Consider the following 27673-nt stretch of genomic DNA (forward strand, 5'->3'; position numbering starts at 1 on the left):
GTTGAGTGAGATAGGGCTTTTCTCTTTGGAGAGAAGGAGGATGAGAGGGGACTTGATAGAGGGGCACAAGATGATAAGAGGCATAGATCGAGTGGACAGTCAGAGACTTTTTCCCAGGGCAACAATGGCTAACACGAGGGGGCATAATTTTAAGGTGATTGGAGGAAGGTATAAGGGGGATGTCAGGGGTAAGTTGTTTACACAGAGAGTGGTGGGTGCGTGGAACACACTGCCGGCAGAGGTTGTGGGGGCAGATAAATTGGGGACATTTAAGAGACTCTTACACACAAGAATGATAGAGAAATGGGGGGGCTATGTGGGAGGGAAGGGTTAGATAGATCTTAGAGCAGGAGAAAATGTCGGCACAACATTGTGGGCTGAAGGGCCTGTACTGCGCTGTCATGTTCGATGTTCTATGTTCTATGTCTGCTTCCTTTTTCTTTATTTTCTTTTTTTATCTCCATCTCCCCATGGGGCTATTGGAAGTCCTACCTGACTACAGGGACAATGTTCCTCACTGCCACAATGATACGTATATCTCAACATAAAACAAGAATTTGGAGGCTGAGTTTTGTCCTTTTTTAGGAAGTTTACTTTCTTCAAGCTTGCTGAGTGCACGTCTGCAAACAAGAGAGCAACCAAAATGGCATCTGCCAAAGATCAAAAGAGTGACACAAGATAAGCCCCTAAAAGCACTGTGACCCCTAGGTGAGGTCTTTGATTATATTGGCTACTTTACTGAGACAATGAGAAGTATAGACAGAGTCCATGGAGGAGATGCTGGTTTCTGTGATGTGCTGGGCTGTGTTCACACCTCTCTGCAGCTTCTTGCGGTCCTGGGCAGAGCAGTTGCCGTACCAAGCTGTGATGCATCTGGATGGGATGCTTTCTATGGTGCATCAAAGGGGACACGCCAAATTTCTTTAGCTTCCTGAGGAAGTAGAGGAGCTGTTGTGCTTATGTAATACACAGCAAGTTACAGAAATTCTCAAGAACTCTGATGGACTCCATTTTGTGGGGTTGGGCACCGTCAAGGTATCCAAACAAGACTACAGACTGGCTCTTGTACAATATTATTGATGTTGACCTGTTTAAGACTAACAATACCCCCAAAACCACAGCAGCAGTTGCAAAACATCAGATGGACATGATGTTGTTAAAAGACGATGAGTCAAGACAAATTTAGAGGAAGTATAAAAATTAGAAGACAGTCAGAGTTGACAGGCGTTACAGAGAAGAAGACACAGAATTTACTCCTCAGCCTCGGTACAAGAAGGATTTCTTGCCAGAGCCTTCTTTCTGTGACGGTCAACTTGTTCGTCTGCAACCTAGCGGTATGTTTTTCAATAGCTTGTAAGGATTGTACTTGTGTTTTGGAAATCCTTTGAAGAATTATAATCTCTGTTAGAATTTACTCGTCAAAATAAAATGTGCTTCATTTAAAGTAATATAACTGCGTTTAATCTGCTTCGTTAGCTGGAATTATCCCCTCCTTGGTTGGGAAGGGGGATCCACCACTTGAAGTAGTGATTATTGACAACTGAACCCCTTCAGAAAAGAGACTAAAGTAGTTAGTCTTTGAACCGTGGGTTGATAATCTCCCTAAAGTGAGGGGACTATTTGGACATTTATAACTGATAAAACTTATGGTCTTGATTTAATTTTAGTATCTAGATTAGGTACACTCAATATCATCACACTAGAACATTCAAACAATGTCCCAGAAAAGATTAAAAGAGTGTGCATTTATATAGCTGCCATATCACATCTTTCAGAAGAAATAGGCCCAGTGGTGTAGCGGGTAGAGCTGCTGTCTCACAGCTCCAGAGACCCAGGTTCGATCCCGACCTCTGGCGCTGTCTGTGTGGAGTTTGCATGTTCTCCCTGTGACCGTGTGGGTTTCCCCCGGGTGCTCCAGTTTCCTCCCACGTCCCAAAGATGTGCGGTTTGGTGGGTCAATTGGATGCTGTAAATTGCCCCCGGTGTGTAGGTGAGGGGTGGAATCTGGGGGGAATTGATGGGAATGTGGGGAGAATAAAATAGGTTAGGGTAGGATTAGCGTAAATGAGTGGTTGACAGACAGCATGGACGGTAGGCTGAAGGGCCTGTTTCTCTGCTGTGTCTATCTTTGACTCTATGACTAAATTAAGCAATGAATGACTTCGAAATACAGTCACATGGGCAAACAGAACACAGAGAGGTGGGTGCCTGGAACGGGCTGCCAGGGAAGGTGCAGAAGCAGATACTGGTCCTCCCTGGGTTACGAACACCCGACTTAATACACATTGGCTATGGGTGGACCAAGTCACTTAAGGCAACCGTCTGCTTCTTTGGTGGACGTCTTGAAACTGGTTGTGTTGTTTGAAAGTCATTGGAAAACTTAACAGAGTGCAGGATGGCTTCAGAAAGTGCTGACCCACCATCAGAAGCTCTCAGTATATAGAAGTGTTGCGGCAAAGTGAAGAATGTTCGAGACAGGGTGGCAAAAATGTGCTGCATGTAAAACTGACTATTAATCCAGCAGCTTCTTGGAAAGGGAACTGGAAAGAATGGAGCAGAATACCCTGCTTTCAGTCAAAGAAGAGGTGATTGTTTAAATTCTTCCAACCAGCCTGGTTAAGTATGGCAGCTAAATTTGTCATCGAGTCAAAGAAACAGGCCCTTCAGCCCATCAAATCCATCCCAACCATCAACCAGCCATTTACATGGATCTCACACTAATCCCATTTTATCCTGCTCACATTGCCATTAATTCCCCCCAGATTTTATAGTGCAGGTGAAAGGACCAATTACAACAAAACTCCAATAATCCACTTTCCCATTGTTCGGGGATCCAAAGATTTTGGCACCCAGCTCACCTGCTTCTGTTTACTGTACTCCCTTTAAACTCCCCGGGGCCCTATTACCCCTGCTCCCTTTCAACTCAACAGTGGGTCTGAGATGCTCAGATAGAGCCATAGAAACCATCCCCTCCGCCCACTGAGTCCGCACCAACCGCCAACGACCCATTTCATTCTCCCCACATTCCCATCTCCCCCCACCCCCCCCCCCCAGATTCTACCCCTCACCTCCACACTAGGGGTAATTTACAGCAACCAATTAACCTACCGACCCACATGTCTTTGGGATGAGAGGTTGATACATAACCAAGAGCATTTCTTTCACTAGCGTTCAGCTGGTGTGTGATACCATTCACTGTATTGTCCACAGAAATGCTCCACACCCAGGAAACTGTACAGATGCATTCCTGATAAGCACTCTCTCACACAGGTTGAAGATAAAGGCTCGTGGCTTACATCATAGAGTCATTGAACCATACAGCACAGAAACAGGCCCTTTGGCCCAAATCTCCATGTCGATCTTGGTGCCCACCAAGCCAGTCCCATTTGCCCACATTTGGCCCATATCCCTCTAAACCCCTCCTATCCCTGTACTTATTCAAATATCTTCACAGATTAAAGATAGGGGCATATCATGGAGGGATAGAGTGATACTTTAATTGATACTTTAAGTGATAGATTAATTCCGGCCGCTGTCTGTAAGGAGTTTGTACGTTCTCCCCTTGTCTGTGTGGGTTTCCTCCCACATTCCAAAGACGTACAGGTTAGGAAGTTGTAGGCATGTTATGCTGGCGCCGGAAGTATGGCGACACTTGCGGGTTGCCCCAGAACACTCTACGCAGAAGATGTATTTCACTGTGTGTTCCCATGTACTGTACATGTGACAAATAAAGAAATCTTCTCTTATCTTATTGTACCCACCTCAACCACTTTCTCTGCAGCTCACCCCACATACCCACCACCCTCTGCTTCAGGATGCAGAAGGCAACAGATACAACAAACAACAAACAATCTGCTGGAGGAACTCAGCAGGTCGAGCAGTGTCTGTGGGAGGATCAGAACTGTCGACATTTTGGGTCAAAACCCCGCATCAGGAATGAGAGGGGAGAGGGAAGATGGCCGATACAGAAAGGAGAGGGGGAGTGATGAGGCAGGTGCCAGAGGCGTTTGGTGGACTGATAGTGGCGGGGGGGTGGGAGGGTGAGGTGATGAAGGGTGATGAACAGATCAGGTCATGATAGATGTAGGCAGACAAGTAAAGGAGGCAGACGGAGCGAGGTGTGAGGAGGGGACGGTGAGGTGGAGACGGCTGCTGGAGGCAACTGGCTACTAGTACTGGACTCTGCTAAGGGAGGAGATAATGGGGACCATTAGGGGAGAGGTGTATGGCAGATGAAACCAGAACCAGGTGGTGGGGAGTGGGGAGAACTGGTGGGTGAAATGTGTGGGTAAATTTGGTAAATTGGCTTATTATTGTCACATGTACTGAGGAACAGTGAAAAACTTTGTTTTGCATGCCATCCATACAGATCATTTCATCACATCAGTGCATCAAAGCATTGGAACTGGTTTATTAATGTCACTTGTACCGAGGTACAGTGAAAAACTTGTCTTGCATACCGATCGTACAGATCAATTCATTACAGAGAGAGAGAGAGAGAGAGAGAGAGAGAGAGAGGTGGAACTGGAGGTGAGGCATAGGGGTGGGGACAAACCATAGAATGATACTTATCTGTCCTATCACTATAGATTAGGTAGTATATACAATGTTGCTTTATTTCGCTTTGACAGTGTTGAGTTCTTTATGGTAGGATTTTCATCCAAGAAATACTACACATGCTTGTAGCAGCCTCCACAAGAGTGTAAGTTTTCAATACCATTGTGAATGTATTTTACATTTCATCTGTTAAGTGCAGAGGGTATTGGAGAAACTTTAAAAAGCCAAGATTGCAAAAGACAGCTGAAAGTTTGGGAAAAAAAGTAAAAGCATTCTGTGAAGGAACACCAGTGGAAAGAACGGAGCTTAGTGGCCAGACAGGTAGAGTGTTCTTCCAGTTAAGTCTGTCACATTATTACGGGAGCTCAGCTTTGAAGCATAGCAAGTGTGGTTAGTGTGCAATATCTTTCTTGCTGCCCGTGTTAAATGATCAACTAAACTGCTTGATGAATGCACTGGCTTGTTTGTTAATTGGTTGAAAGGATACTTAAACATTCAGAATGCTGCAACATTACTGCGCAATTAATCTCTGAAGTACTTTTGCTGCATTAGCCGATTCATTGTTTGAAAAAGGTGTTTTGCATATTTTGTGTCGAGTGACTAAAAGGACACATATTTATGGGCAATGATTTGCCTTTTTGTTCCTGAGCATTTGATCTCAGGTGTTTTATTGGGGGAGTGTACAAAATGGAAGATTTGATAAGAATCCTGACAAGGAAAAGCAAGCAGGACTCGTTGCTGGGGTTGCACAAGCAATTGATCATGGAGGAGCTGTGGTCTTCACTTGCACAGTCAGGACCTCAGTTTAACACCTCACTCGAAAGATGGCACTTCAAACATGATCGCAAAGGCATATAGGCAGGTTAAATGAGTGGTCATAAATATTGCAGATGAAGTATAGAACACAGAACATAGAACAGTACAGCATAGGAACAGGCCCTTCAGCCCACGATGTTGTGATGAACTAATTAAACTAGGAATTAAATGTCTCATTAATTTCTGTGCAATAGAAATACAGTGAAATCGGTTACAGATGCTGGTCTAAATGTACTGTACTTAAATGCACGTAGCATAAGAAATAAAGTGGATGACCTTGTTGTACAGCGACAGATTAAAAGTTATGACATTGTGGCAATCGCCGAGTCATGGCCTAATGATGGATGTGATTGGGAGCTGAATGTCCAAGGCAACACAGTGGATAGGAAAGATAGGCAGGTAGGTAGAGGGGGTGGCGTGGCCCTGATGGTAAGCAACAATATTAAATAACTAGAAAGAAGGGGCATAAGATCAGAAGAGGTGGAATCTTTATGGGTTGAGTTAAGAAATGGCAAGGGTAAAAGGACCCTAATAGTGGTTATATACAGACCCCAAACAGCAGCCGGGATGTGGACTACAAGTTACAGCTGGAAATAGAAAAAGCGTGTCAGAGAGACAATGTCAAGATAATTATGGGGGATTTTAACATGGAAGTGGATTGGGAAAGTTAGGAAGGTACTGGCTCTCAGGAGAGAAAGTTTGTAGAATGCCTACGGGATGGCTTTTTGGAGCAGCTTGTTGATGAGCCCACCAGGGGATCGGCTGTTTTGGATTGGGTACTGTGTAATGAACCTGAGGTGATTAGGGAACTAAAGGTAAAGGAACCCTTGGGAAGTAGTGATCATAATATGATTGAGTTCAGTTTCAAATTCGAAAAGGAGAAGCTGATAGCAGGTGTATCAATATTTCAGTGGAACAAAGGAAATTCCAGTGGCATGAGAGAGGAACTGGCCCAAATTGATTGGAAGAGTAAGCTAGATGGAGGGATGGCAGAGCAGAAATGGATGAAATTTCTACAAGAAATTAGGAAAGTGCAGGATAGATATATTCCAAGAAAGAATAAAATTGTGAATGGAAAAATGGCACAAATGTGGATAACGAGAGAGGTGAAGGCTAAAATAAAAGCAAAAGGGAGGGCATACAAGGAAGCAAAAATTAGTGGGAAAACAGAGCACTGGGAAACTTAAAAACTTACAGAAAGAAACTAAGAAAGTCATTAGGAAAGAAAAGATGAATTATGAAAGGAAGTTGGCAAATAACATACAAAAGGATACTAAGAGTTTTTTTAAATATATGAAGAGTAAAAGAGAGACACGGGTTGATATAGGACCGATTGAAAATGATGCTGGAGAGATTATAATGGATGATAAAGAGATGGCAGAGGAACTAAATGAGTATTTTGCATCAGTCTTCACTGTGGAGGACATCAGCAATATACCGGATAGTCAGGGGTCTCAGGGAATAGAATTGAGTATAGTCAAGATTACTAGAGAGAAGGTGCTTGGGAAGCTAAATGGACTAAGGACAGATAAGTCTCCTGGACCGGATGAGGTGCACCCATGGGTTCTGAAGGAGGTGGCTTTAGAGATTGTGGAGGCATTGGAAATGATCTTCCAGGAATCAGTAGACTCTGGTGTGGTTCCAGAGTGTCGAATTCGGTCGGAGGGAAGACTCAAAAGACCACTGTTCTCGTTCAATCTCTTTCTTTATTTGATCCGAGGAGAGAGCACCAAGCCAGGCACCTACGTCCTGGACCGGGTGGTCTCTGCGATACATTGATCTACATACATTCTTATACTTTTTCAGAGGTGCAAACAATTACCATGCAAGGAATGATCATGCATTAGTCAGGCAGCATGGCACTTATTTTCTACATTGTGATTGGTTACAGACAGGAATTTACTTAAAAAAAGTTACTAAAGCTATAGTTCCTTAATATTTTCAGACTATCTTGTTCCACCGGTTATCTTTGTATACATAAGGTTTCTCATGGTGGGCTCAGGGTCAGTTTAGTGGAGCAGGAGTCAATTGTGCAGACTTGCTGAGACAGGAACTGATTGTACTTGGAATTATCACACCTCAAGGCTGAAGAAAACTAGCTGAAGCAAGCAAAGTTTCTGAAGCAAGGCACCGCAAAGTGAAGCACAGCTATTTCAAGCAGCCTATTACAGCCATAGTGATGTACCCTTTAATTCACGTCTCAGGGCTCACAATCTCTTACTCTCCTAACCTTTCCTTATACACATTCTCAGGAGGACTGGAAGGTCGCAAATGTAGTTCTGCTGTTTAAGAAAGAAGGGAGGCAGCAAAAAGAAAATTACAGGCCTATTAGTCTGACATTGGTGGTTGGAAAGTTATTGGAGTCAATCCTCAATGACGAGATTATGGAATACCTAGAGCTGCATGACAAGATAGGTCCAAGCCAGCATGGTTTCATGAAGGGAAGATCCTGCCTGACCAACCTATTGGAGTTTTTTGAGGTAATCTCAAGTAGGATGGACAAGGGAGAGGCTGTGGATTATTGTGTATTTAGATTTTCAAAAGGCCTTCGACAAGGTGCCGCATAAGATGCTGATTAATAAGATGAGAGCTCATGGGATTACAGGTAGGATATTAGAATGGATGGAGCATTGGCTGGTAGGCAGAAAGCAAAGGGTGGGAATAAAAGGATCCTGTTCTGGTTGGTTGCTGGTTACTAGTCGTGGTCTGCAGGGTGCGGTGTTGAGGCCACTTCTTTTTACACTGTATATGGATGATTTAGATTATGGATTAAATGGCTTTGTGGCTAAATTTGCAGATGACACCAAGATAGGTGGAGGAGCAGGAAGTGTTGAAGAAACAGGAAGGTTGCAGAGAGATTTGGACAGTTTAGGAGAATGGGCAAGGAAATGGCAGATGAGATTCAATGTTGAGAAATGTGCGGTTGTACACTTTGGAAGCAGAAATAAACAGGCAGATTATTATCTAGATGGGGAGAAAATTCAAAATTTGGAAGTGCAAAGGGACTTGTGGGTCTTCATGCAGGATACCCTAAAGGTTAACCACCAGGTCGGATTGGCGGTAAGGAAAGCAAATGCCATGTTGGCATTCATTTCAAGAGGAATAGCATATAAAAGTAAGGATGTGTTGATGAGGCTCTATGGGGCACTGGTGAGACCTCATTTGGAATACTGTGTGCAGTTTTGGGCCCTTTATTTTAGAAAGGATGTACTGATGTTGGAGAGGGTTCAGAGAAGATTTACGAGGATGATTCCAGGAATGCAAGGGCTTACATACGAGGAACGTTTGTCGGCTCTTGGACTGTATTCATTGGAGAAGAGAAGAATGAGAGGGGACCTCATAGAAACATTTCGAATGTTGAAAGGATTGGACAGAGTAGATGTGGCTAAGTTATTTCCCCTGCTGGGTGAGTCCAGGACAAGAGGATACAGTTTTAGAATTAGAGGGTACCCATTTAAAACAGAGATGAGGAGAAATTTCTTTAGCCAGAGGGTCGTGGATTTATGGAATTCTTTGCCACGTACACCTGTGGAGGCCCGATCATTGGGGGTGTTTAAGGAAGAGATTGATAGGTATCTAATTAGTCAGCGTATCAAGGGATATGGGGAAAGGCCGGGAATTGGGGCTAGATGGGAGAATAGTTTAGCTCACGGTGAAGTGGCAGAGCAGACTCGATGGGCCGAATGGCCTACTTCTGCTCCTTCGTCTTGTGATCTTGTGATCTTAAACTAATCCCTTCTGCCTACGTAGTTTCCATATCACTCCGTACTCTGCAAATTCATGTGCTTATCTAAGAGCCTATTAAGTGCCTTTATTGTACCTGCCTCCACCACCACCCCTGGCAGCACATTCCATGCACCCACGACTCTCTGTGTAAAAAACTTGCCCCACATATCTCCTTTAAACTTTCCCCCTCTCACTGTAAGTGCATGCCATTTCAACCCTGCGAAAAAGATACCGGCTGTCTCCTCTATCTGTGCCTCTCATAATCTTATAAACCTCTATCAGGTCTCCCCTCAGCATCCGATGCTCCAGAGAAAACAACCCAAGTTTATCCAACCTCTCCTTATAGCACATGCCCTCTAATCCAGGCAGCATCCCGGTGAACTGCTTCTGCACCCTCTCTAAAGCCTCCACATCCTTCCTGTAATGGGGTGACCAGAATTGAATGCAATACTCCAGATGCAGCCTCACCAGAGTTTTATGAAGCTGCAACATAACTTCCTGACTTTTGAACTCATTGCCATGACTACAAAAGGCAAACATGCCATACGCCTTCTTTACCGCCCTATCAACCTGTGCGGCCACTTTCAAGGAGCTATGGACTTGGACCCCAAGATCCCTCTGTACATCAATGCTGTTAAGGGTTCTGCCATTAACAGTGTACTTTCACTTTACATTTGATCTCCCAAAGTACACCTCATACTTGCCCGGATTAAACTCCACCTGCTATTTCTCCGCCCATACCTGCATCTAATCTACATCCTGCTGTATCCTTTGGCAATCTTCTACACTATCCACAAGGCCACCCAATGTTTGCATTGTCTGTGAACTTACCTATATAACTTATGTGTGTAACACAGGGAAGTGTGAGGTTGATACTTTGGTAGGGAGAATAGCAAAGCAGGACATTGTTTAAATGGAGAGAGACCACAGAATGCTACTGTAATTGGTAATCGGATTATCATCACATGTACCAAGATACAGTGAAAAGCTTTTGTTTGCGTGCCATCCAGACAGATTATTCTGTGCATAAGTACATTGAGGTAGTACAAAGGGAATCAATAACAGAATGCAGGTCCCTCAGGTCCCTTTTGAATCTTTCCCCTCTCACCTTAAACCTGTACCCTCCAGGTTTAGACTCCACGACCCTGGGAAAAAGACTGTCATTATTCACCTTATCGATGCCCCTCATGATTTTATAAGCCTCTATAAGGTCACCCCTCAGCCTCCTTCGTCCCAGCCTGTTCAGTCTCTCCTTATAACTCGAGCCCTCCAGCCTAGGCGATGTCCCTGTGAATCGCTTCTGCACCCTCTCCAGTTTGGCGCCATCTTTCCTATAACTAGGTGACCAGAGCTTCACACAATACTCCAAGTGTGATCTCACCAACGTCTTGTACTGTTGTAATATGACGTCCCAGTTCTTGTACTCAGTGCCCTGACTGCTGAAGGCCAGTGTGCCATGATCTTCCTTCACCACCCTGTCTATCTGTGTCTCCACTTTCAAGGAACTATGTACCTGCACCCCTAGGTCTCTCTGTTCTAAAGCACTCTCCAGGGACTTACTGCGTAAGTCCTGCCCTGGTTTAACTTCCCAAAGTGCTCGCTTATCCAAGTTAAATTCCATCTGCCATTCCTTGGCCCACTTCCCAAGTTGGCCTAGGTTCCCTTGTAAACTTAGATACTCTTCACTGTCCGCCACACCACCAATTTTGGTATTGAGTGCGAACTTACTAATCATACCACCTGCATTCCCTTCCAAATGTAACCAGTGCTCTCAGCTGTTCCTTGATATCACGTGGAGTGAATCAAACTGACTGGAGACTGGTTTCTGTGATGGTGGGGATCTCAGCAGGGAACAGAGATGGCACTTCTGGTTAACAACAGGTGCTAGAGATCACTGATACTCTCTCAGGTAACCATACCTTCAGCTGTATAAAACCGTAAACTCTGAAACCTCCCTAAATTCCATTTCAGCTCTCTCCTGTCTTAGGAGAAAACATGTCTTGTTAATTAAGCTTTCTGCCGTGCCTCGTTTTATCTTTTTTCATTTTGGCCTCCACGCTGTTCTGATTACCCTGCTGTATTCAGGATATGATCTAACTGCAAGTTTCTTGGTGTTTTAACCAAATTAAAATGTTCTTGGAAGAAATGTTGTCATTTTACCCCTTTCCTCAGCATTTGTAGTATGCGTCCATGTAAAGGATTGAGAAAAGCAGAGGCAGAGAGAGAATTAGACACAAAACAAGAAAGACCGAGAGTGAGAGATAGAAAAATGAAAAGGACAGATGGATAAGATATATAAGATATTTCTTTATTAGCCACATGTACATCGAAACACACAGTGAAATGCATCTTTTGCGTAGAGTGTTCTGGGGGCAGCCCGCAAGTGTCGCCACGCTTCTGGCGCCAACATAGCACGCCCACAGCTTCCTAACCCGTATGTCTTTGGAATGTGGGAGGAAACCAGAGCACCCGGAGGAAACCCACGCAGACACAGGGAGAACGTACAAACTCCTTACAGACAGCGGCCGGAACTGAACCCGTGTCTCTGGCGCTGTAATAGCGTTTCGCTAACCGCTACACTTCCGTACCTGCACACACGAGGAGAACAGGGGGAAAGAGAGAAGCTTCAGACTGAGAGACGGAAAGAGGGAAGGAGGAACAGAAAGAGGGAGAGAGATAGTCATGTATTATCCTGTCATTTACATTCAGTCTGATTCTGCATTCATTGTAGTTGAGTAAAATTTGAAATTTTTGAGGTTTATAAAGTTTTTTTTCTGAATACACATCATCTGGTTTTCTCTGGTACATTGTGAAAGTTGTTGAGGCTGACAGATGCCAGGCTAGAGGTCCCCCGAAAATACCCTGATGCTAAGAAGTGCCTTCCCATCTTACAGGACTATTGAACATTTGCCACCAAGCTTTGCTCTGGATTATTTTTCGATTGGTCTGCTCTCTAACTACATATCTTCAATACCTGAGAAAAAAGGTTTAAAAGTAAAAACAGAGGTGGATGAAACTTTGCTCAAATCAGGCACTCCCACAACTGAGATTGTTTTTACAAATGTGTAATTAAAGATACAAAATACTGATAAAATCAGAACTTAACAATAGACCTGTTTTGATACAAGCTGGAAAGGCTGGTTATCAGAACTTGTCGGAGCTCTGTGGGTGGTTGGAAGATTAGCTGCTGTTCCTTGAGCAAACTCTGGGCATTGTCAGTATGACGTAAGAGGGCAGAGACAGAGGGGTCAGAGTGGGAATGGGATGGGAAATTAGAGAAACAGGTAACTGGAAATTCAGAGTTGCCTTTCAAAGTTGTTACCCAGTCTGGATCTGGTTTCTGCAATGTGGGGATTGACCATGTTGTGATCATTGAATGCAAAACACCAGATGGGAAGAGGTGCCAGTGAATCGCTGCTTCACCTGGAAGGATTGTTTGAGTCCTTGGGTAGTGGGAAGGGAGGGGATAAAACGACAGGTGCTATGTCTTCCACAGTTGCATGGAAAGGTGCTGTGAGGAGAGTCGGTGTCAGTGGAGACAGAAGAATGAACCAGGAGCTGTGGTGGGAACCATCCCTTCAGAATACCGAAATGGACAGGGAAGGGAATTGTATCTGGTGACACAGGAGACTGCATGATGTTGGAATCTGGAGCAACACACACAACGCTGGAGGAACTCAGCGGGTCGGGCAGCACCTGTGGAGGGAAATGGACAGTTGACATTTCAGGTCGAGACCCTTCATCCAGACTGAAGTAAAAGAGAATGCTGGAAACAGCCAGCAGATCAAGAATGCAACACCTGTCATTTTATTTGGACAGATGAAGGGCCTGGACCCAAAACGTTGCCTGTCCATTTCCCTCCATAGATGCTGCCTGACCCGCTGAGTTCCTCCAGCAGTTTGTGAATTGTATCTGGTGGTGCTGTCACAGTGAAGGGGGCAGAAATTACAGAGGATGATCCTGGTGGTGGGGTGGAAGGGGAGGACGGGAGAACTGCTCTCCTTTCATTGGGTGGAAGGGGAGCGTGTAAGGGAGAAACATAGGGGATGGAACAGACAAGGTTGAGAGCCCTGACAACTGTGGTGGATGAGAACTATGGTTAAAGCAAAAAGAAGACATCTCAGATATACTGGTGTGGAAAGAGCTATTATCAGATCAGGTAGAGTCAAGACAAAGGAGGTGGGAGAATTCTGTTCATCCACAAGAATTACCCTGAGCTTCCAGTCATCTGTCTCTTTAATTTTCCATCCCACCCTCACTTTGACCTCTCTGTCTTTGGCCTCCAACACTGTTACAATGATGCACAACAAAAGATCGACGAATAGTATCTCATCTTCCATCTAAGTAAGTTGCAGCTCAAGATTGAATTCAATAGTTTCAGATAACCAGCCTTTCCAGTTTGTTTAGACCTGGCTGTTCCTGATTAAAGTTAACTCCATTCTACTCTCTGCGTAGATGTAGCTTGACCTGATGGCTGTTTCCAGCATTCTCCTTTACTTCAGATTTTCAGCAACTGCGGTGTTCCGTACTTCACAGCTCCAGCGTTGCGTTTCTCTCTCTCCTCTGTCCTCATCCATCACCTTCTATCGACACTTCCCCCAGACAGATCAGCAACAGTCAGCAAACCTTCACGTTCACGTCTCAGCCAGCACCAGCACCACTTGTGTCATCCATTCTGTATTGGCTTCCACCCCGCTACAGATATTTACCCTGCTTCTCTGCAATTTAAAATATGTTTGATTTGTGACTCTTCCCAGTTCTGATGAAAGGTCATTGACCTGAAACATTAACCCTGTTTCCCTCCCCACAGATGCCACCTGACCTGCTGAGAATTTCTGTTTTTAGTTCAAATTTCAACATCTGCAATTTCTTACTGATTGTCACACATTTTGAAATGTTTTTTCTGTTACAAGTGCCTGTTTAATTTTGTAATAGAAATTTCTTATCTAAAGTTGTTTTGCACAACCTCTTGCTGCAAAGTTTACATAGCAAAATTAGATAAAAATCTACAGACTTACTGTCAGTTTTACCAGGGCCACACTCAGTCAGATGCTGTCTTGATGTCAAGGATGATCAAGCTCCATGCCAATGACCCTGTGATGTCTGGAGCTGGGTGGCTTTGGCAAAACACAAAGCCGGCATCAAAAGCAAATCATGGGTGAGTTAGCACCACTGACAGCACTGTTGGTGACATCTTTCCTCGATCTGCTGATGATCGAGAGTCGATTTTGGTTAGCACTGAGTCAGATTGCACTTGTCCTGCAATTTGTGGTTGGAGGAAATGTTGCACATTGTTGGTTAGATGCCAGTGTTGTAACTGAACTGGAACAGCTTGTCTGGAGGCTAGTTCTGAAGCGCAGGTCTTCAGTACTACAGCTGGTATGTTGTCTGGTCCTGTAGACTTTACTGTATCCAGTGTTGTCAGCTAGTTCTTGATGTCATATGGAGTGAATCGAACTGACTGGAGACTGGTTTCTGTGACGGTGGGGATCTCAGCAGGGAACAGAGATGGCACTTCTGGTTAAAAACAGATGCTAGAGATCACTGATACTCTCTCAGGTAACCATACCTTCAGCTGTATAAAGCCGTAAACTCTGAAACCTCCCTAAATTCCATTTCAGCTTTCTCCTCTTTTAGGAGAAAACACATCTTGTTAATTAAGTTTTCTGCCATGCCTCGTTTTATGTTTTTTAAATTTTGTCCTCTGTGTTCTGATCAGCCTGTTGCATTCAGAATACCATCTAATTGCAAGTTTCTTAGTGTTTTAAACCATATTAAGATGTTCTTGGAAGAATTGTCCTCATTTTACCCCTTCTCTTAGCATCTGTAGAATGCGTCTATGCAGAAGGATTGTCTGCTGCTTGCCTCTGATGGCTTTGATCTTAGGGATATTTAAACTGATTAGCAACCAACTGCAACATGAGTCTTCTGTGGATATTCACTACCGAACACAGAGCATTCCTTACGGTCAGCATGAATACGGATTATGGGAATCTGTGCAGCAACATATCCACTATAGAAGGAAAGAGACCGTTGTCAGGTGAGTTACTTTTTGTAATGTGTGAAAAGAAAACAGTCAAAAGGGATCAGAAAATGCAAAGTTTAAAAGTTTATCATTCTTCAATGCAAAATGTGTGTTTGGGGGGGCTGGGGAAAGGGACAACCTCAAAGCCAGGTATTATCTAACCCTCAGAATGAGTCACATTCTCCTGTTGCATGAATGACTTTCCCCAGGGGATGTGGGTCAGGAAGGACGGACTCAAAGCTCAAGGTGCTGTCTTATCCAGGAAAGGTGAATCAGCTCAGGTAAAGATGAGAAAGTTCATCACAGATTGGCTTCAAAAAAGGGGAAGCCTCAAACTGCTCAACACTGGGGGACCATGGACACCAGTATGTAGATAAATAGATGGGCAGGCATGGTAGTGTAGCGGTTAGCGTAACGCTTTACAACGCCAGTGACCTGGGTCCAATTCCGGCCGCTGTCCCTGACGTAGCCTGATCTTTATTCACCACTCTCTTTCATTTTGTATACCTCTATTAGGTCCCTTCTCGGTCTCCTTCACTCCAAGAAAGCAAACCCAGTCTCTCCCATAACTGAAACACTCCATCCCAGGCAACACCCTGGTGAACCTCCTCTGCACCCTCTCCAGTGCAGTCACATCCTTCCTGTAGTGCGGTGACCAGAACTGTACACAGTGCTCCAGCTGTGGTCTAATTAATGTATTGGTATTGGTTTTGTTATTATCGCATGTACTGAGATACAGTGAAAAGCTTTTGTTTGCGTGCCATCCAGACAGATCATGCCATACATAAATACACTGAGGTAGTAAAAAGGAGAACAGAATATAGAATATAGTGTTGTAGCTACAGGAAAACAAATGAAGTTCAAGGGCCACGATGAGGTAGATTGGAAGATCAAGAGTTCATCTTTAGCATATGAGAGGTCTGTTCAAGAGTCTGATAACAGTGAGATAGAAGCTGTCATTGAGTCTTTATTTATAAAGTTGCACCATAACCTCCGCACTTTCATACTCTCTCTCCCAGCTAATGAGGGCAAGTTTCCTGTACGCCTTCTTTACCTCCCTATAAACCTGTGTTGCCAGCTTCAGCAACCCTTGGACTTGTACACCAAAGTCGCTCTGTCCTCAATACTTCCAAGGACCTTACCATTCATTGTGTTCTAACACTAAGTTTCACACTGGCCCACTCCTGCTGTCCTGTGCAAACAGTAGTTCAGCTTTCCTCCCCTCTCTGGTCGGCTCTCTCTCTGTCAGCTGCTTGATACAATTTTTAACGTAACAAAGTCAATTCTGGATTACACTCCAAATGGTCAAAAACAACTCTCACAGTTACACTGGGTTACTTTCCTTCAGTGACATTTCAGATGGGAAGATGGTTCAACGGAAAGACACGTTCACAACAGGGTATACTTTAGCTGGGGAAAATCACACTTCAAAATGTCCCTTCTGTTGTAGGTTCAAGCCAACCCCACATGGACACGTAGGGCAATATATAAACAGGTAACTCCTGCATATTCATATTCATGTGAGCTTCTTGGGATAAAGACAATGAGCAACGATATTCTGGCAGTATTATGACTCTGCGGACAATGAAAAAACACAGGGAGTCAGACACGTACCTCTCTCTGCCACTGTCACACAGTTTATACTTTCACAGAGCCTCGGGACTGTCAGAGCATACTGGGATACTGCACTTCTGGTCAATTTCTGGAGCTGTAGAGCACAAGGTGTCTCCTTCTGTACAACTGCCCTGCCACACTAACAGTTAGGCAAGAAGAGTGCTTTTATTCCAAGCACTTTCTTTATTATAAATTGACCCTTAGCTTTTAGGTAAACATAATTTGTCCATCCATTTTGGAACTAAGGAAGGCAGGCTGGAATATTTAGTAAGTGGTGAGAAACTGGTAACTGCAGATGAGTGGAGGGTTTATTGGTCCATGCACAGAAATCACTGAAGTATAAAGGGTAGGTACAAACACAGATAGACGTTGGTGTAGAAGAAGTTTGGCACGTTTGCCTTCATCGGTCAGGGCATTGAGTACAGGAGTTGGGACATCATGGTCCATACTATTCTAGATGCAGGGCAATGCAAGCCTTGTCAAATCAACCAGGCAGTAATTTAACCCTTTTAGACCCAGTATCATTCTGGTGCATTATTATGGCCCTTGCACCTTATTGTCTGCCTGCACTGCACTTTCTCTGTAACTGTAACACTATATCCTGCATTCTGTTGTTGCTTTTTCCTTGTCTTAACATCTGAGATCAATTTCCTCCCCAGGCAGCTCACAAAAAATAACTGCACATGTGAAAAGGACGCGGTGACATTGAAGACTCTTCTCAACTGGGACTTTGTCTCCGATCTGGAGTTTGCCTATAACGCAGGAGAACGCCAAGAGGTGAAGCAAAGGAGAGAGAAAGAGTATCAGCACTTTCTACAAAGGTACAGTTCATCATTCACAATGTATCCACGATATGTGAACAATTCTAATTTTCTAGGGAGACATGGAATCTCCAACCGTTGAGGAATATACATCTGTATCAAAATTTTAGAAAGGTTTAGGCTTGTCAAATCAGCATTGACTAAACTTGAATATTTTAAAAATCAGTTTGATCTTTATTCAGAACAAACCTCAAGGAGAAACAAAGCAGCACTCGGAATCTCAGAATTCCGGAATTCTGTCTTGGAATAGAGTGAAGATCAAAAACACTTCAGATGCTGGAAATCTGAAATAAAAACACAAAATGTTGGAAACACTCAGCATGTGAGGCCACCAGCATGGAAAGAGAAACAGAGTTTGTGTTTCAGGTGGAAGGCCCTTCATTAGAATTGGAGGGGGAGAGAAAACAAGTTGGCTTTAAATTGCAGACCCTACCCTCTCTCCAACTTAACATGAGTGTAGGCACAAGAGACTGCAGATGCAGGAATCTGGAGCAACACACACAATGCGAGAGGAACTCAGCGGGTCGGGCAGCATCTGTGGAGGGGAATGGACAGTCGACGTTTCGGCTCGAGACCCTTCACCTGGACTGAAAGATAGAGGGGAGATGGTCAGTGTAAAGAGGTGGGGGGAAGGGATGGGGCATGAGCTGGGAGGTGATGGGTGGATCCAGGTGAGGAGGGGGGATGGACAGATGGAGGAGGGGGGAGTGGAGACAGTGACAGAGGCTGGGAGGTGAGAGGTGGAGGTGACAGAGGGCTGCAGATGGTGGGATCTGACAGGAGAGGAAGGTGGAGGATGGAACCAAATAAGGGAGGTGGGGAGGGCAGGTGGGAACAGTGGGGGGGGAGGGGACCCAGTGGGAGGGGTGTGTGGGTGGTGGGCGGATGGAGTGGGTGGGGGAGGGGGAAGAGACAGGGTGGTGGGGGCTGGGGTGGGTGTGGGAGGAACTGGGGAGATCAGGAGGAGAGAGGAAAGGGACAGAGGGGGAGCAGTTTGGAGAAGTTGGAGAATTCGGTGTCCATGCCGTCGGGGTGTAGACTCCCCAGGGGGAGTATGAGGGGCTGTCCCTCTAGTTTGTGTTTAGCCTCACCCTGGCAGTGGAGGAGGCCGGGGACTGTGATTGGGGTCTTGATGTTCGGGATGTTAGCCTGGGGGGCTGATGCTGACAAGATGTTCAGTGGAGATCTGATAGATTGCGACATGTTTAGTCACAATAAATAGAGGGAAGCTGTTCCTTTTTTTTATTCATTCAAGGGATGTGCGCTTCACAGGCTGAGCCAGAGTTTAATTGCCCATCTCTAATTGCCCTTGAGAAGGTGGTGGAGAGTTCCCTTCTTAAGGTGTGGGTATGCTCACAATACCCATGAGTAAAATGTTTCAAGTACCGATGGGCACAGAGTTAAAATTTTGAGCAAAAGATACACGTGTGATGTGAGGAAAATCTTTTTCACACAGAGAGTGATGATGATCTGGCAGTTGGGTTTTTGAAAGGGAACGGGGAAGGCACTTGAAGGAAAATAATTTCCAGGGTGGGCTGTGGAAGAAGAACGGGGAGATTGGACTGACAGGATTGCTCCACTAGGAGCTGGCATGGTTTTGATGGGTTGAATGACCTTCTTTCAATTCAATGAGGGGGCAGTTTCAATTCATGAGGCAGGACATTTTAAACTTATGACCTCTGCAGACACAAGCCCGGAACTGTCCATTCCCCTCCACAGATGCTGCCTGACTTGCTGAGTTTCTCCAGCATCTGGTGTGTAGCTCCAGATCTTGCTCGACATTGTCAGATATACTGAGTGTCTCTGGCATTCTCAGCCTGAGTCTTCAAGCTTCCAGCTCCACTAACAACATGTCGTAATGTCTTTCATGTAATGTCAGGCACGGTAGTGTAGTGTTAGCGTAACGCTTTACAGTGCCAGCGACCTGGGTTCGATTCCCGCTGCTGTCTGTAAGGAGCTTGTACGTTCTCCCCGTGTCTGCGTGGGTTCCCTCCGGGTGCCCCGGTTCCCTTCCACATTCCAAAGATGTACCGGTTAGGAAGTTGTGGGCGTGCTATGTTGGTGCTGGAAGCGTGGCGACACTTGCGGGCTGCCCCGGAACACTCTACGCAAAAAGATGTATTTCACTGTGTGTTTCGATGTACATGTGACTAATAAAGAAATCTTACCTTTTCTTATCTTGCTATCCCCAACTGTTTTGTGGTTGAAGAAGTACTTTTGAAATGTAACCACCATTTGAAGCAAATTTCCACTGTGATAGTGACCAGAAAACTTGCATCAGTGATGTTGGTTTAGTAATAAATCTTGGCCAGGATGCCAGGGTGAACTCCCTTGTGACATAGTGGACCTTTAATACCCACATAAATAAATAAAGTTATTGTTCCAAAAAAATACTGTTGGGTCTCGATGGGGGGGGATAAAAGTCAAAGTCAAAGTGGAGTTTATTGTCACATGCACTAGTATATGTGTGCACAGGTGCAATGGAAAACTTACTTGCAGCAGCATCACAGGCACATAGCATCAGATAAGCAGCATTCACAAGAAAAACATAAATTAAACATAAATTGTACACAATTAGAACAAAAGAAAAGTTCATTGCAGTGCAAAGTGATCAAAGTGGTCCGTAGTGTCCCGTTGTTGAGGTAGGGTTAGGGTTGTGCAGGTCGGTTCAAGAACCTGATGGTTGAAGGGAAGTCGCTGTTCCTGAACCTGGTGGTGTGGGACTTCAGGCTTCTGCACCTCAGTTCCAGGTCACAGTTCTGTCCCCTCCTGCCATTTCAGATGAATTAGTTAAAATTTGTCGCAAAACCCTATGAACTATTCACATTCAGTTTGTAAATGGATGATAACTGATAATGTGTTCATGTTAAGTAAGGGGATAACTTTACTTATGAAAATCTTGCATTGACCATTCTGTAGTTATATATTTTAGAACATTTTATGAATAAAGTATATTTTCAAACAAAACAATGAGCTGGTAGACAATAAAATTCATTCTGTGCTTGTGGTCATAATTAGCTCCTGTGGACTCCATTTAAAGGGTATATCTTGACTCTGTACAACAGTGTAACACAGATGATGGTTACTTAGCAAGCAATCTATACGCTCCTGATTTTTATTTCCATTGAAGTCAGTGGCCTTTCCAAAGATGTTACATCCCAAGAGGAAATAAAAATAAAAATAAAAATAATATGGGACAAGTGATGCAAAGAACTGTGAAAGAAGCTGGGCTTCAACTTAAAGACACAGGGTCTCAACTATGTTTTGACAGGCAGCATTCGTGGAAAGAAAAACAGAGGCAACCTTTTGGTTCAAAGTCCATTTTCCGTGGAAAGAGAAACAGGGTTAATGCTTCTCGAAATGTCTTTGACCTGACGCGTTAATTCTGTTCCTCTCTCCACGGACACTGCCTGACTTGCTGAGTGTTTCCAGCATTTTCTGTTTTTATTATTGCTAATAAGATTATATTTATCATTCAAGTTAATAACGAGAGTTGTGTTAAAGTGACCTTTGAATCAGAGTAAATGAGAAATCTCATGAGTCATGTTTTGACTTTCCATTCCCTGCAATGGACCATGCCAGATAAGAGTGAATGTTGTTGAAGTGCACTTATAGTACTTAAGGGCTATCTTGCTCACTGCTGTCGATATTGTTGGAACCTTGGCACCACTATGCTTGAAGGTGTGGTGGGGACGAGACTGTATCCAGGTGAACAGATGCCTGTGTGCACAGAATGGTCCTGACCCACAGTGAGTGCTCAGGTAACCAACCCTACCTTGCCATCACCCTCAGCGGTTGAACTCGTTGTTCATTGCCATTCTGTTTGTTGGTGTTCCTCCAGGACGAAGAGCCCTGCCGATGCTCTGCTTATTGCCAAAGCAAACTCGCCTTTGGAATATCCGATTCAAGGAGTTGAAGTGCGGCCAATGAAAACCATCTTAATACCAGGTCAGCAGAAGAAAGACTCGCCGCTCCACAGTGTCTCCCACAGCCCCAGGATGGCCCATAGTGTGTTATTCTCAATGAAGTGTAGCCAGTGTTGTCATGAGCCAGCATGCACATGTAGGGGATGGCAAGATCCCACTAAATGCCATGTGATCATGACCAGATAGTCTCCTTTAGTTTTAAGGATGTCTTCCATGTTTCTCTTCTACTAGTGCTGTGAGATATTTTGCTTTTACCTAAAAAGACAACATTTAGGCCCTGATTTTAACCTTCAGGCCTTGATTTTAACATTTAGGTCCTGAATTTAACATTTAGGCTCTGATTTTAACATTTAGGCCCTGATTTTAACATTTAGGCCCTGATTTTAACACATAGGTTCTGATTTTATCATATAAGCCCTGATTTTAAAATTGAGGTCCTGATTTTAATAAATGAGCCATGATTTTAACATTTAGGACCTGAATTTAAGACAAAGGCCCTTAATTTGACAAGTAGTTGATGAATTTAAGATCGAGATCCTGAATTTAACATATAGGCCTTGTTTTTAACATTGAGGTCCTGATTTTAACACTTTAGACCTTGAGTGTAACAAATGGGTAATGATTTTAATGTTGGGGTCCTGAATTTAACATATAGGACCTGATTTTCCTCAATGTCTATTGCTTTGTTATGCTGCAAAGCAATACTGTTCATACATGTTTCCTGGGAAAGTTTAGTTGCCTATTAAGTGGTGTGATTGTGGTGCCATGATAAGAAAGCATCTTGGCCTAGGGCTGTGATTTTTCACAGGAAGGCCTCAAAGTTCTCCTGGGGTTGGTGGTGGGAAAGGGGCAGGATAGATTCCTGGGTACACCAGCCAGCCACCCATCCAGAAGTACCAGCCTTACCCTCTAGAGGGGCATTTTTCTGGGACTCTGTGCCAACTCTTTTGGCCCTGGGACCACCCAGCATTGTCTGAAATTGTTCCAGGGCTTGACCAGGGCAGGCTGGGTAGAATCCAATACTTGTAGCATATTTCTTCCATTTTTTGTACTTCTTATGACATAGAAGGAAATCTAATCTGAAGGAGTGATTGGCTGAGATTGCCATCACACTCCTGGGCAACTTTTTCTGTGAAGAGTCACACTTAAGATAGGATATTTATTTATTAGTGAACACAGTTTCAATGCGTTCACTGTGTGACGCATCGAAACACACAGTGAAATGCATCTTTTTGCATTACTGAGAATGTCCTGGGTGCAGCCCGCAAGTGTCACCACTCTTCTGGCGCCAACATAGCACGCCCGCAACTTCCTAACCTGTACGTCTTTGGAATGTGGGAGGAAACCGGAGCACCCAGAGGAAACCCACGCAGGCACGGGGAGAACGTACAAACTCCTTTCAGACAGCGGCGGGAATTGAACCCGGGTTGCTGGCGCTGTAATAGTGTTACGCTAACCGCTACACTTGCTTTGTACTGGGGTGCCACTCAAGTGACCATTACCCTCAGTTTTGTTTGGCACTGGATTCAAGATGTCTCAGAGATCCACCTCCACTCAAACTAACTTCGTTTTCCCTCTTCCCCAGTTCAACCTGAAATATTAACTCCGTTTCCCATGCCACAACATAATTCCAGGGTTGAGGGACTTTGGTGATGTGGGCGGTCTGGAGAAGCTGGTGTTGTTCTCCTCGAAACAGAGGTTGTGAGGGAGCCTGATAGAGGGACTTAAATCATGAGGGGTATGGACAGAGCAGATAGAGATACACTGTTCCATTGGCAGAGAGGCCAAGGACCAAGGGACACAGGCTTGGCAAAAGAACCGAAAGTGATGTGGAGAAACAGTTTTTTCACACAGGAAGTGGTTGGGTGTGGAATGCACTGCTGGGGGCAGTCGTGGGGGCAGATTGAAGTGTAGCGGTCGGAAGGAGCTGGGTAAGTGTGTGGAAGTTTGCAGGGTTGTGAGGAGAAGGCCTGGGGAAGGGGTCGAGTTTGACTGGTCCTACAAAGAGCCAGTACAGATTTTACAGTCCTCTGTGTTAAAACCATTCCGTGATTATGTTTTGAATGTTCGTTTGATTACAGGTTGATTTTTTTAGAATTTAAGAGACAGACAATTAAACTCTCTTTTTCCCAGTCAGAAGTGATGTGAGTGACAGAGAGAGAGAGAGAGAGGTGGGGGGGGTGAGAGTGGGAGGGGGAGAGAGAGAGGGAGGAGAGGGGGAGAGAGTAGGAGGGGGAGAGAAAGGGGAGAGAGAGGGAGAGATGGGGGAGAGGGGAGAGAGAGAGAAGAGAGAGAGAGGAAGGGGAGAGATAGAGAGGAGAGGAGGAAAGTGGGAGGGGGAGAGAGAGGGAGGAGAGGGGGAGAGAGGGGGAGAGAGAGAGGGGGAGAGGAGAGAGCGGGAGGGTGAGAGAAACGGAGGGAGAGGGAGAGATGGAGGATAGAGAGGGGGAGAGACAGAGAGAAGAGAGAGGAGAAAGAGAGGAAGGGGGAGAGAGAGGTAGAGAGAGAGGAGGGGTAAAGAGAGAGATAGAGAAGAAGAGAGAGGAGAGGGAGAGAAAGTGAGAGTGGGGGAGAGAGAGAGAGAGAGAGGGGGGAGAGAGAGCGAGCAAGAGATTGGCCAAGGAGACAGGGAGTTCAGCAGTGGGCCTTGACATCAGGATAGGTCGAGGTCATGTGTAAGATCTCACAGCCAGCCAACCACAGGTGCACAAGGCTGGTGGGTGAGGGGGGTGGGAGTTTGGGTGAATCCTCCCGTGTTGAGCCTGGTCACACGAAGGGGCCGCCTGGTTTTGGGCTCGGGCTGGCTCCCCTCCCACAGCCACGGGCCCCCTGGCTCCAGGGCAGTGCTATGACACCTCCACCCTGCAGTGGTCCACCTCCCTGAAGCCCTCACACCTCCAAGTGATCTCCGCACTTGGGGGTCTGTGTGGGACAGCAGGGGTGGCATGGCCGGAGCCGCACAGGAAGAGATCGGAGACGGGACGGTCCCAGGAAGGGAAGTGTGTCACCGGCTGCTCCTCTTGCTGCCTGGAATTCCCTCATCAATGCGAGACTGAAGCAGCGAGGCCAGGGTCAGGAGAATGTGGAATGTTGCAGCCACCCTTCCTGCAGCTTCTCTCGTCCCATTTACTCTGAGCTGTCCTGGGACCACCATGCACCCCTCGCACAATGTCTCCATCGATCCACGCCTTCATGTTCGTAAGGGAGATCGGTACTGTAGTGGAACAGCCAGGGACATGGGTTCAAATCCCACCATTGCAGCTGAGGAATTTCAATTCAAGTCATTAAATAAACTGGGATCTTCAGAATGAAAGCTGGTAATGCCGTGGATCAACAAGGTTGTTGTTAAAAACCAATCTTGCTCAATAACATCCTTCAGGAGAGGAAGTCTGCTGTCCATACCCTGTGTAGCCTATATGTGACTCCAGTCTCACCAGCGCGGTTGGTGCTTCACAGTTCAAGGGTCGCTCGGGATGGGTAATAAATGCTGGCATTGCAACATCCCAGGAGTAAAAGAAAATATATTTTTTAAAAAACCCAACAAATTCGTTCAAAATTCACCCAGCAACCAAGCACGTGGAAAAGAAAAGATATATAATGCAGTTACATTTTCCTTATGCAATACTTCCTTCAGGTAGCGCTCTTCAATGAGACAACCCTTGTGGTCTCAGCAGAGACTGAGGCAAGCTGCTTAGATCCCTTTTCTGGTGCCTGAGAGGGTCTTGACTGAAGGCTTCTTAAGGCCAAGGTTAAACTGTTTGATAACCTCTTAAAGGCTGGGTCCATTGTTATGGTATAATGCATTTTATAATACTGCTTCCAAAGTTGAGGTCTTCAGGAATGAGCCAGTTCTGTTGGTTCCCCTTTTCCATGTACATTGTCTTCATCCCGTGTGTCACCGCCTGTTTCCATATCTCATTATCAGAAGAAAATAGGAGCAGGAGTAGGCCACTCAGTCCCTCAAGCCTGCCCTGCCTTTCAACGTGACCTGCCCCAGGCCCCATCTCCTCTTCTGTGCCAGTTCCCCATTGCCCTCAATTCCCCGATCTTCCAAAAACATATCTCCCTGATCTGTAAAATACCCCCAATGATCCAGCCTCCATAACCCTTTAGGGTGGGGGAATTCCAAAGGTTCACCACTCTCTTTGAGAAGAAATTCCTACGGACCTCAGATGTAAATGTCCGCCCACTAATCCTGCAATTGTGTCCCCTCGTGTGAACCTCTCTCACTGGTGGGAACATCTCCACATCCACCCTCTCAAACCCCCTGGGAATCGTACATGCCTCAATAAGATCGCCTCTCGTTCTTCTACACTCTGAAGAATGCAGATCCCACTTAGTCATAGAGTCACAGAGTCATACAGCACGGATACAGGCCCTTCGGCCCAACTCATCCATGCTGAGCATGGTACCCACCAAGCTAGTCCCACTTGTCTGTGTTTGGCCCATATCCCTCTAAACCCCTCTTATCCATGTACTTGTCCAAACCCTCTCATCTCAGTTAGCCTCGTGAATCTCCGCTGGACTGCCATCAATGCAGAATATATCTTTCCACACCAGACAGCTCTACCTTCATACCTTTGTTCCTCTCCTTATTTAAGTTGAGAACATGTGGAGTTTTTGCGCTCAGACTCTATTTCCCCTCTTGTGCATCCATTTAGCTCCCCTTTTAACGATGGAATTAAAGGATTGTTCAGAAACCTTCATGGAAGCACTGGGACAGTTGTTCGGAATTAGACCTGTGCCTTCTGCTCCTTCTCCACACTCCTGCCAAACATTCTTTTCCATTTCCCTCTTCAAAGCTTTTGACAAAACCTGTTTAAGCTGGTTTGGGAGTTTCATTGTGGCTACTGCTGCTCTTGCCAGAACCACAGTGAGGGCATGTGAACACATGTAATACAAGGCTTCCTCTGCCTTTTGGGAGACATTGGGTCAGCAGAGACAGGGCAGCTCAGAGAAGGTTAGGCACAACTTGTCATGGTTCCGAGTACCGGCCTCGATTCGGATCCATCGATGATGCCTTGTTGGGCAGCACGACTAATTGCATAACGACACACACCTGAGCCCATCAGGGGCCTAGCATAAGTACCTGGGTTTCTCTAGCACTAGTTGCCAGAGTATTGGTCAACCTTTGGGTATGTATTGGCTCCCGGCTTGGAGGAAGCATCCTGACTCCAGTCTCGTACCAGTGTGCTGCATTTGGGTTCTCTGTGAGCTTGCTCTTTGCTCAACATTGTGACAGAATATTCTGGCCACCATGAACCCAGTGGACAGGAATCCCCTGTATGAAGCCCTCACCTGCCAGGACTCACTTCTGGGCTGGCATGACCTGCAGCTCCAGGAGGTTGTGGCAGACTTCTGTACCCTTACTGTGATGGTTGGGCAGCTCAGCGAACAGGTCAGCTGAGTCTTTGCTCTCCTTACCTCTGCCACTCTGGGAATTCTGTCTGACCAGCCTGGACAATCTGTAAAAGCATCACCATATGGTTCGATGACCTGACCACCCGAGGAACTGCATGTACCTGACCCAGAACCCCACACTGGGGATCTGGGAAAATGCTTGTTAGTGTTTGAGCAGTGGCCCTCCACATACACCACTGAGAGATCCAAGGTTGCATTTATTGTGGGGTTGTTGCGAGGAAGTGTGCTGGAATGGGCCACTGCCATCTGGGACAATCAGCCAGAGACCTGCTCCTCATTTCACACCTTCATTGAGGAGATGAGAAAGGTCTTTGACCATCCCATCAGGGGTAAAGAGGCAGCCAAGCGACTCCTCGCCCTCTGTCAGGGCTCCCGCAGTGTCGCAAAATACTCTGGCGTTCTGGACATTGGCGGCTGACTTGGGGTGGAATGGGGAGGCTCTCCAGGGGGTTTTTTGGCAAGGCCTCAGTGACAGGATTAAGGATGAGTTGGCAGCATGGGATGAGACTACCAGCCTGGATGCATTGATCTCTCTAGCCACCAGGCTGGACAACCGACTCTGGGAACAGCAGAGAGAGAGTGGATGATTTGTCCAACACCTCCGTTCTCCCCATGGGTCACCTTCCCAGTCTCTCCTGACCCTAGCCTCTTGGCTCCTTCTCCTTCCACCTCCAGAGGCACTCTTGACCCAGCTGAATGCACCACCCTGGGGGAGCAACCAACGCAACTGGGACGGAACCGCCTTTCTCCCTCTGAACGACGTCAGA

At 45.6% G+C, this 27673-nt stretch overlaps 1 protein-coding gene across 6 annotated transcripts in view; it reads left to right on the top strand.

Annotated features, from left to right (window-relative positions):
* Positions 1 to 1027: 1027 nt before the first annotated feature.
* The window catches only part of LOC127566969 (beta-1,4 N-acetylgalactosaminyltransferase 1-like), a 77211-nt gene continuing 50565 nt past the window's right edge, over positions 1028 to 27673 (top strand). Inside the window, exons 1-4 of one of the 6 annotated variants that reach the window (XM_052009541.1) lie at positions 1028 to 1334; positions 14921 to 15139; positions 17398 to 17559; positions 21401 to 21507. In XM_052009541.1, coding sequence (XP_051865501.1) covers positions 14931 to 15139; positions 17398 to 17559; positions 21401 to 21507 — 478 coding nt within the window. In that variant the 5' untranslated portion in view covers positions 1028 to 1334; positions 14921 to 14930. Of the gene's footprint in view, positions 1335 to 4638; positions 4703 to 14167; positions 14258 to 14541; positions 14659 to 14920; positions 15140 to 17397; positions 17560 to 21400; positions 21508 to 27673 lie in introns of those variants that run through there. The other 5 variants (XM_052009542.1, XM_052009539.1, XM_052009540.1 and 2 more) reach the window with 5 other exon arrangements.

Source organism: Pristis pectinata, chromosome X, assembly GCF_009764475.1.
Source record: "Pristis pectinata isolate sPriPec2 chromosome X, sPriPec2.1.pri, whole genome shotgun sequence".
Lineage (NCBI taxonomy): Eukaryota > Metazoa > Chordata > Chondrichthyes > Rhinopristiformes > Pristidae > Pristis > Pristis pectinata.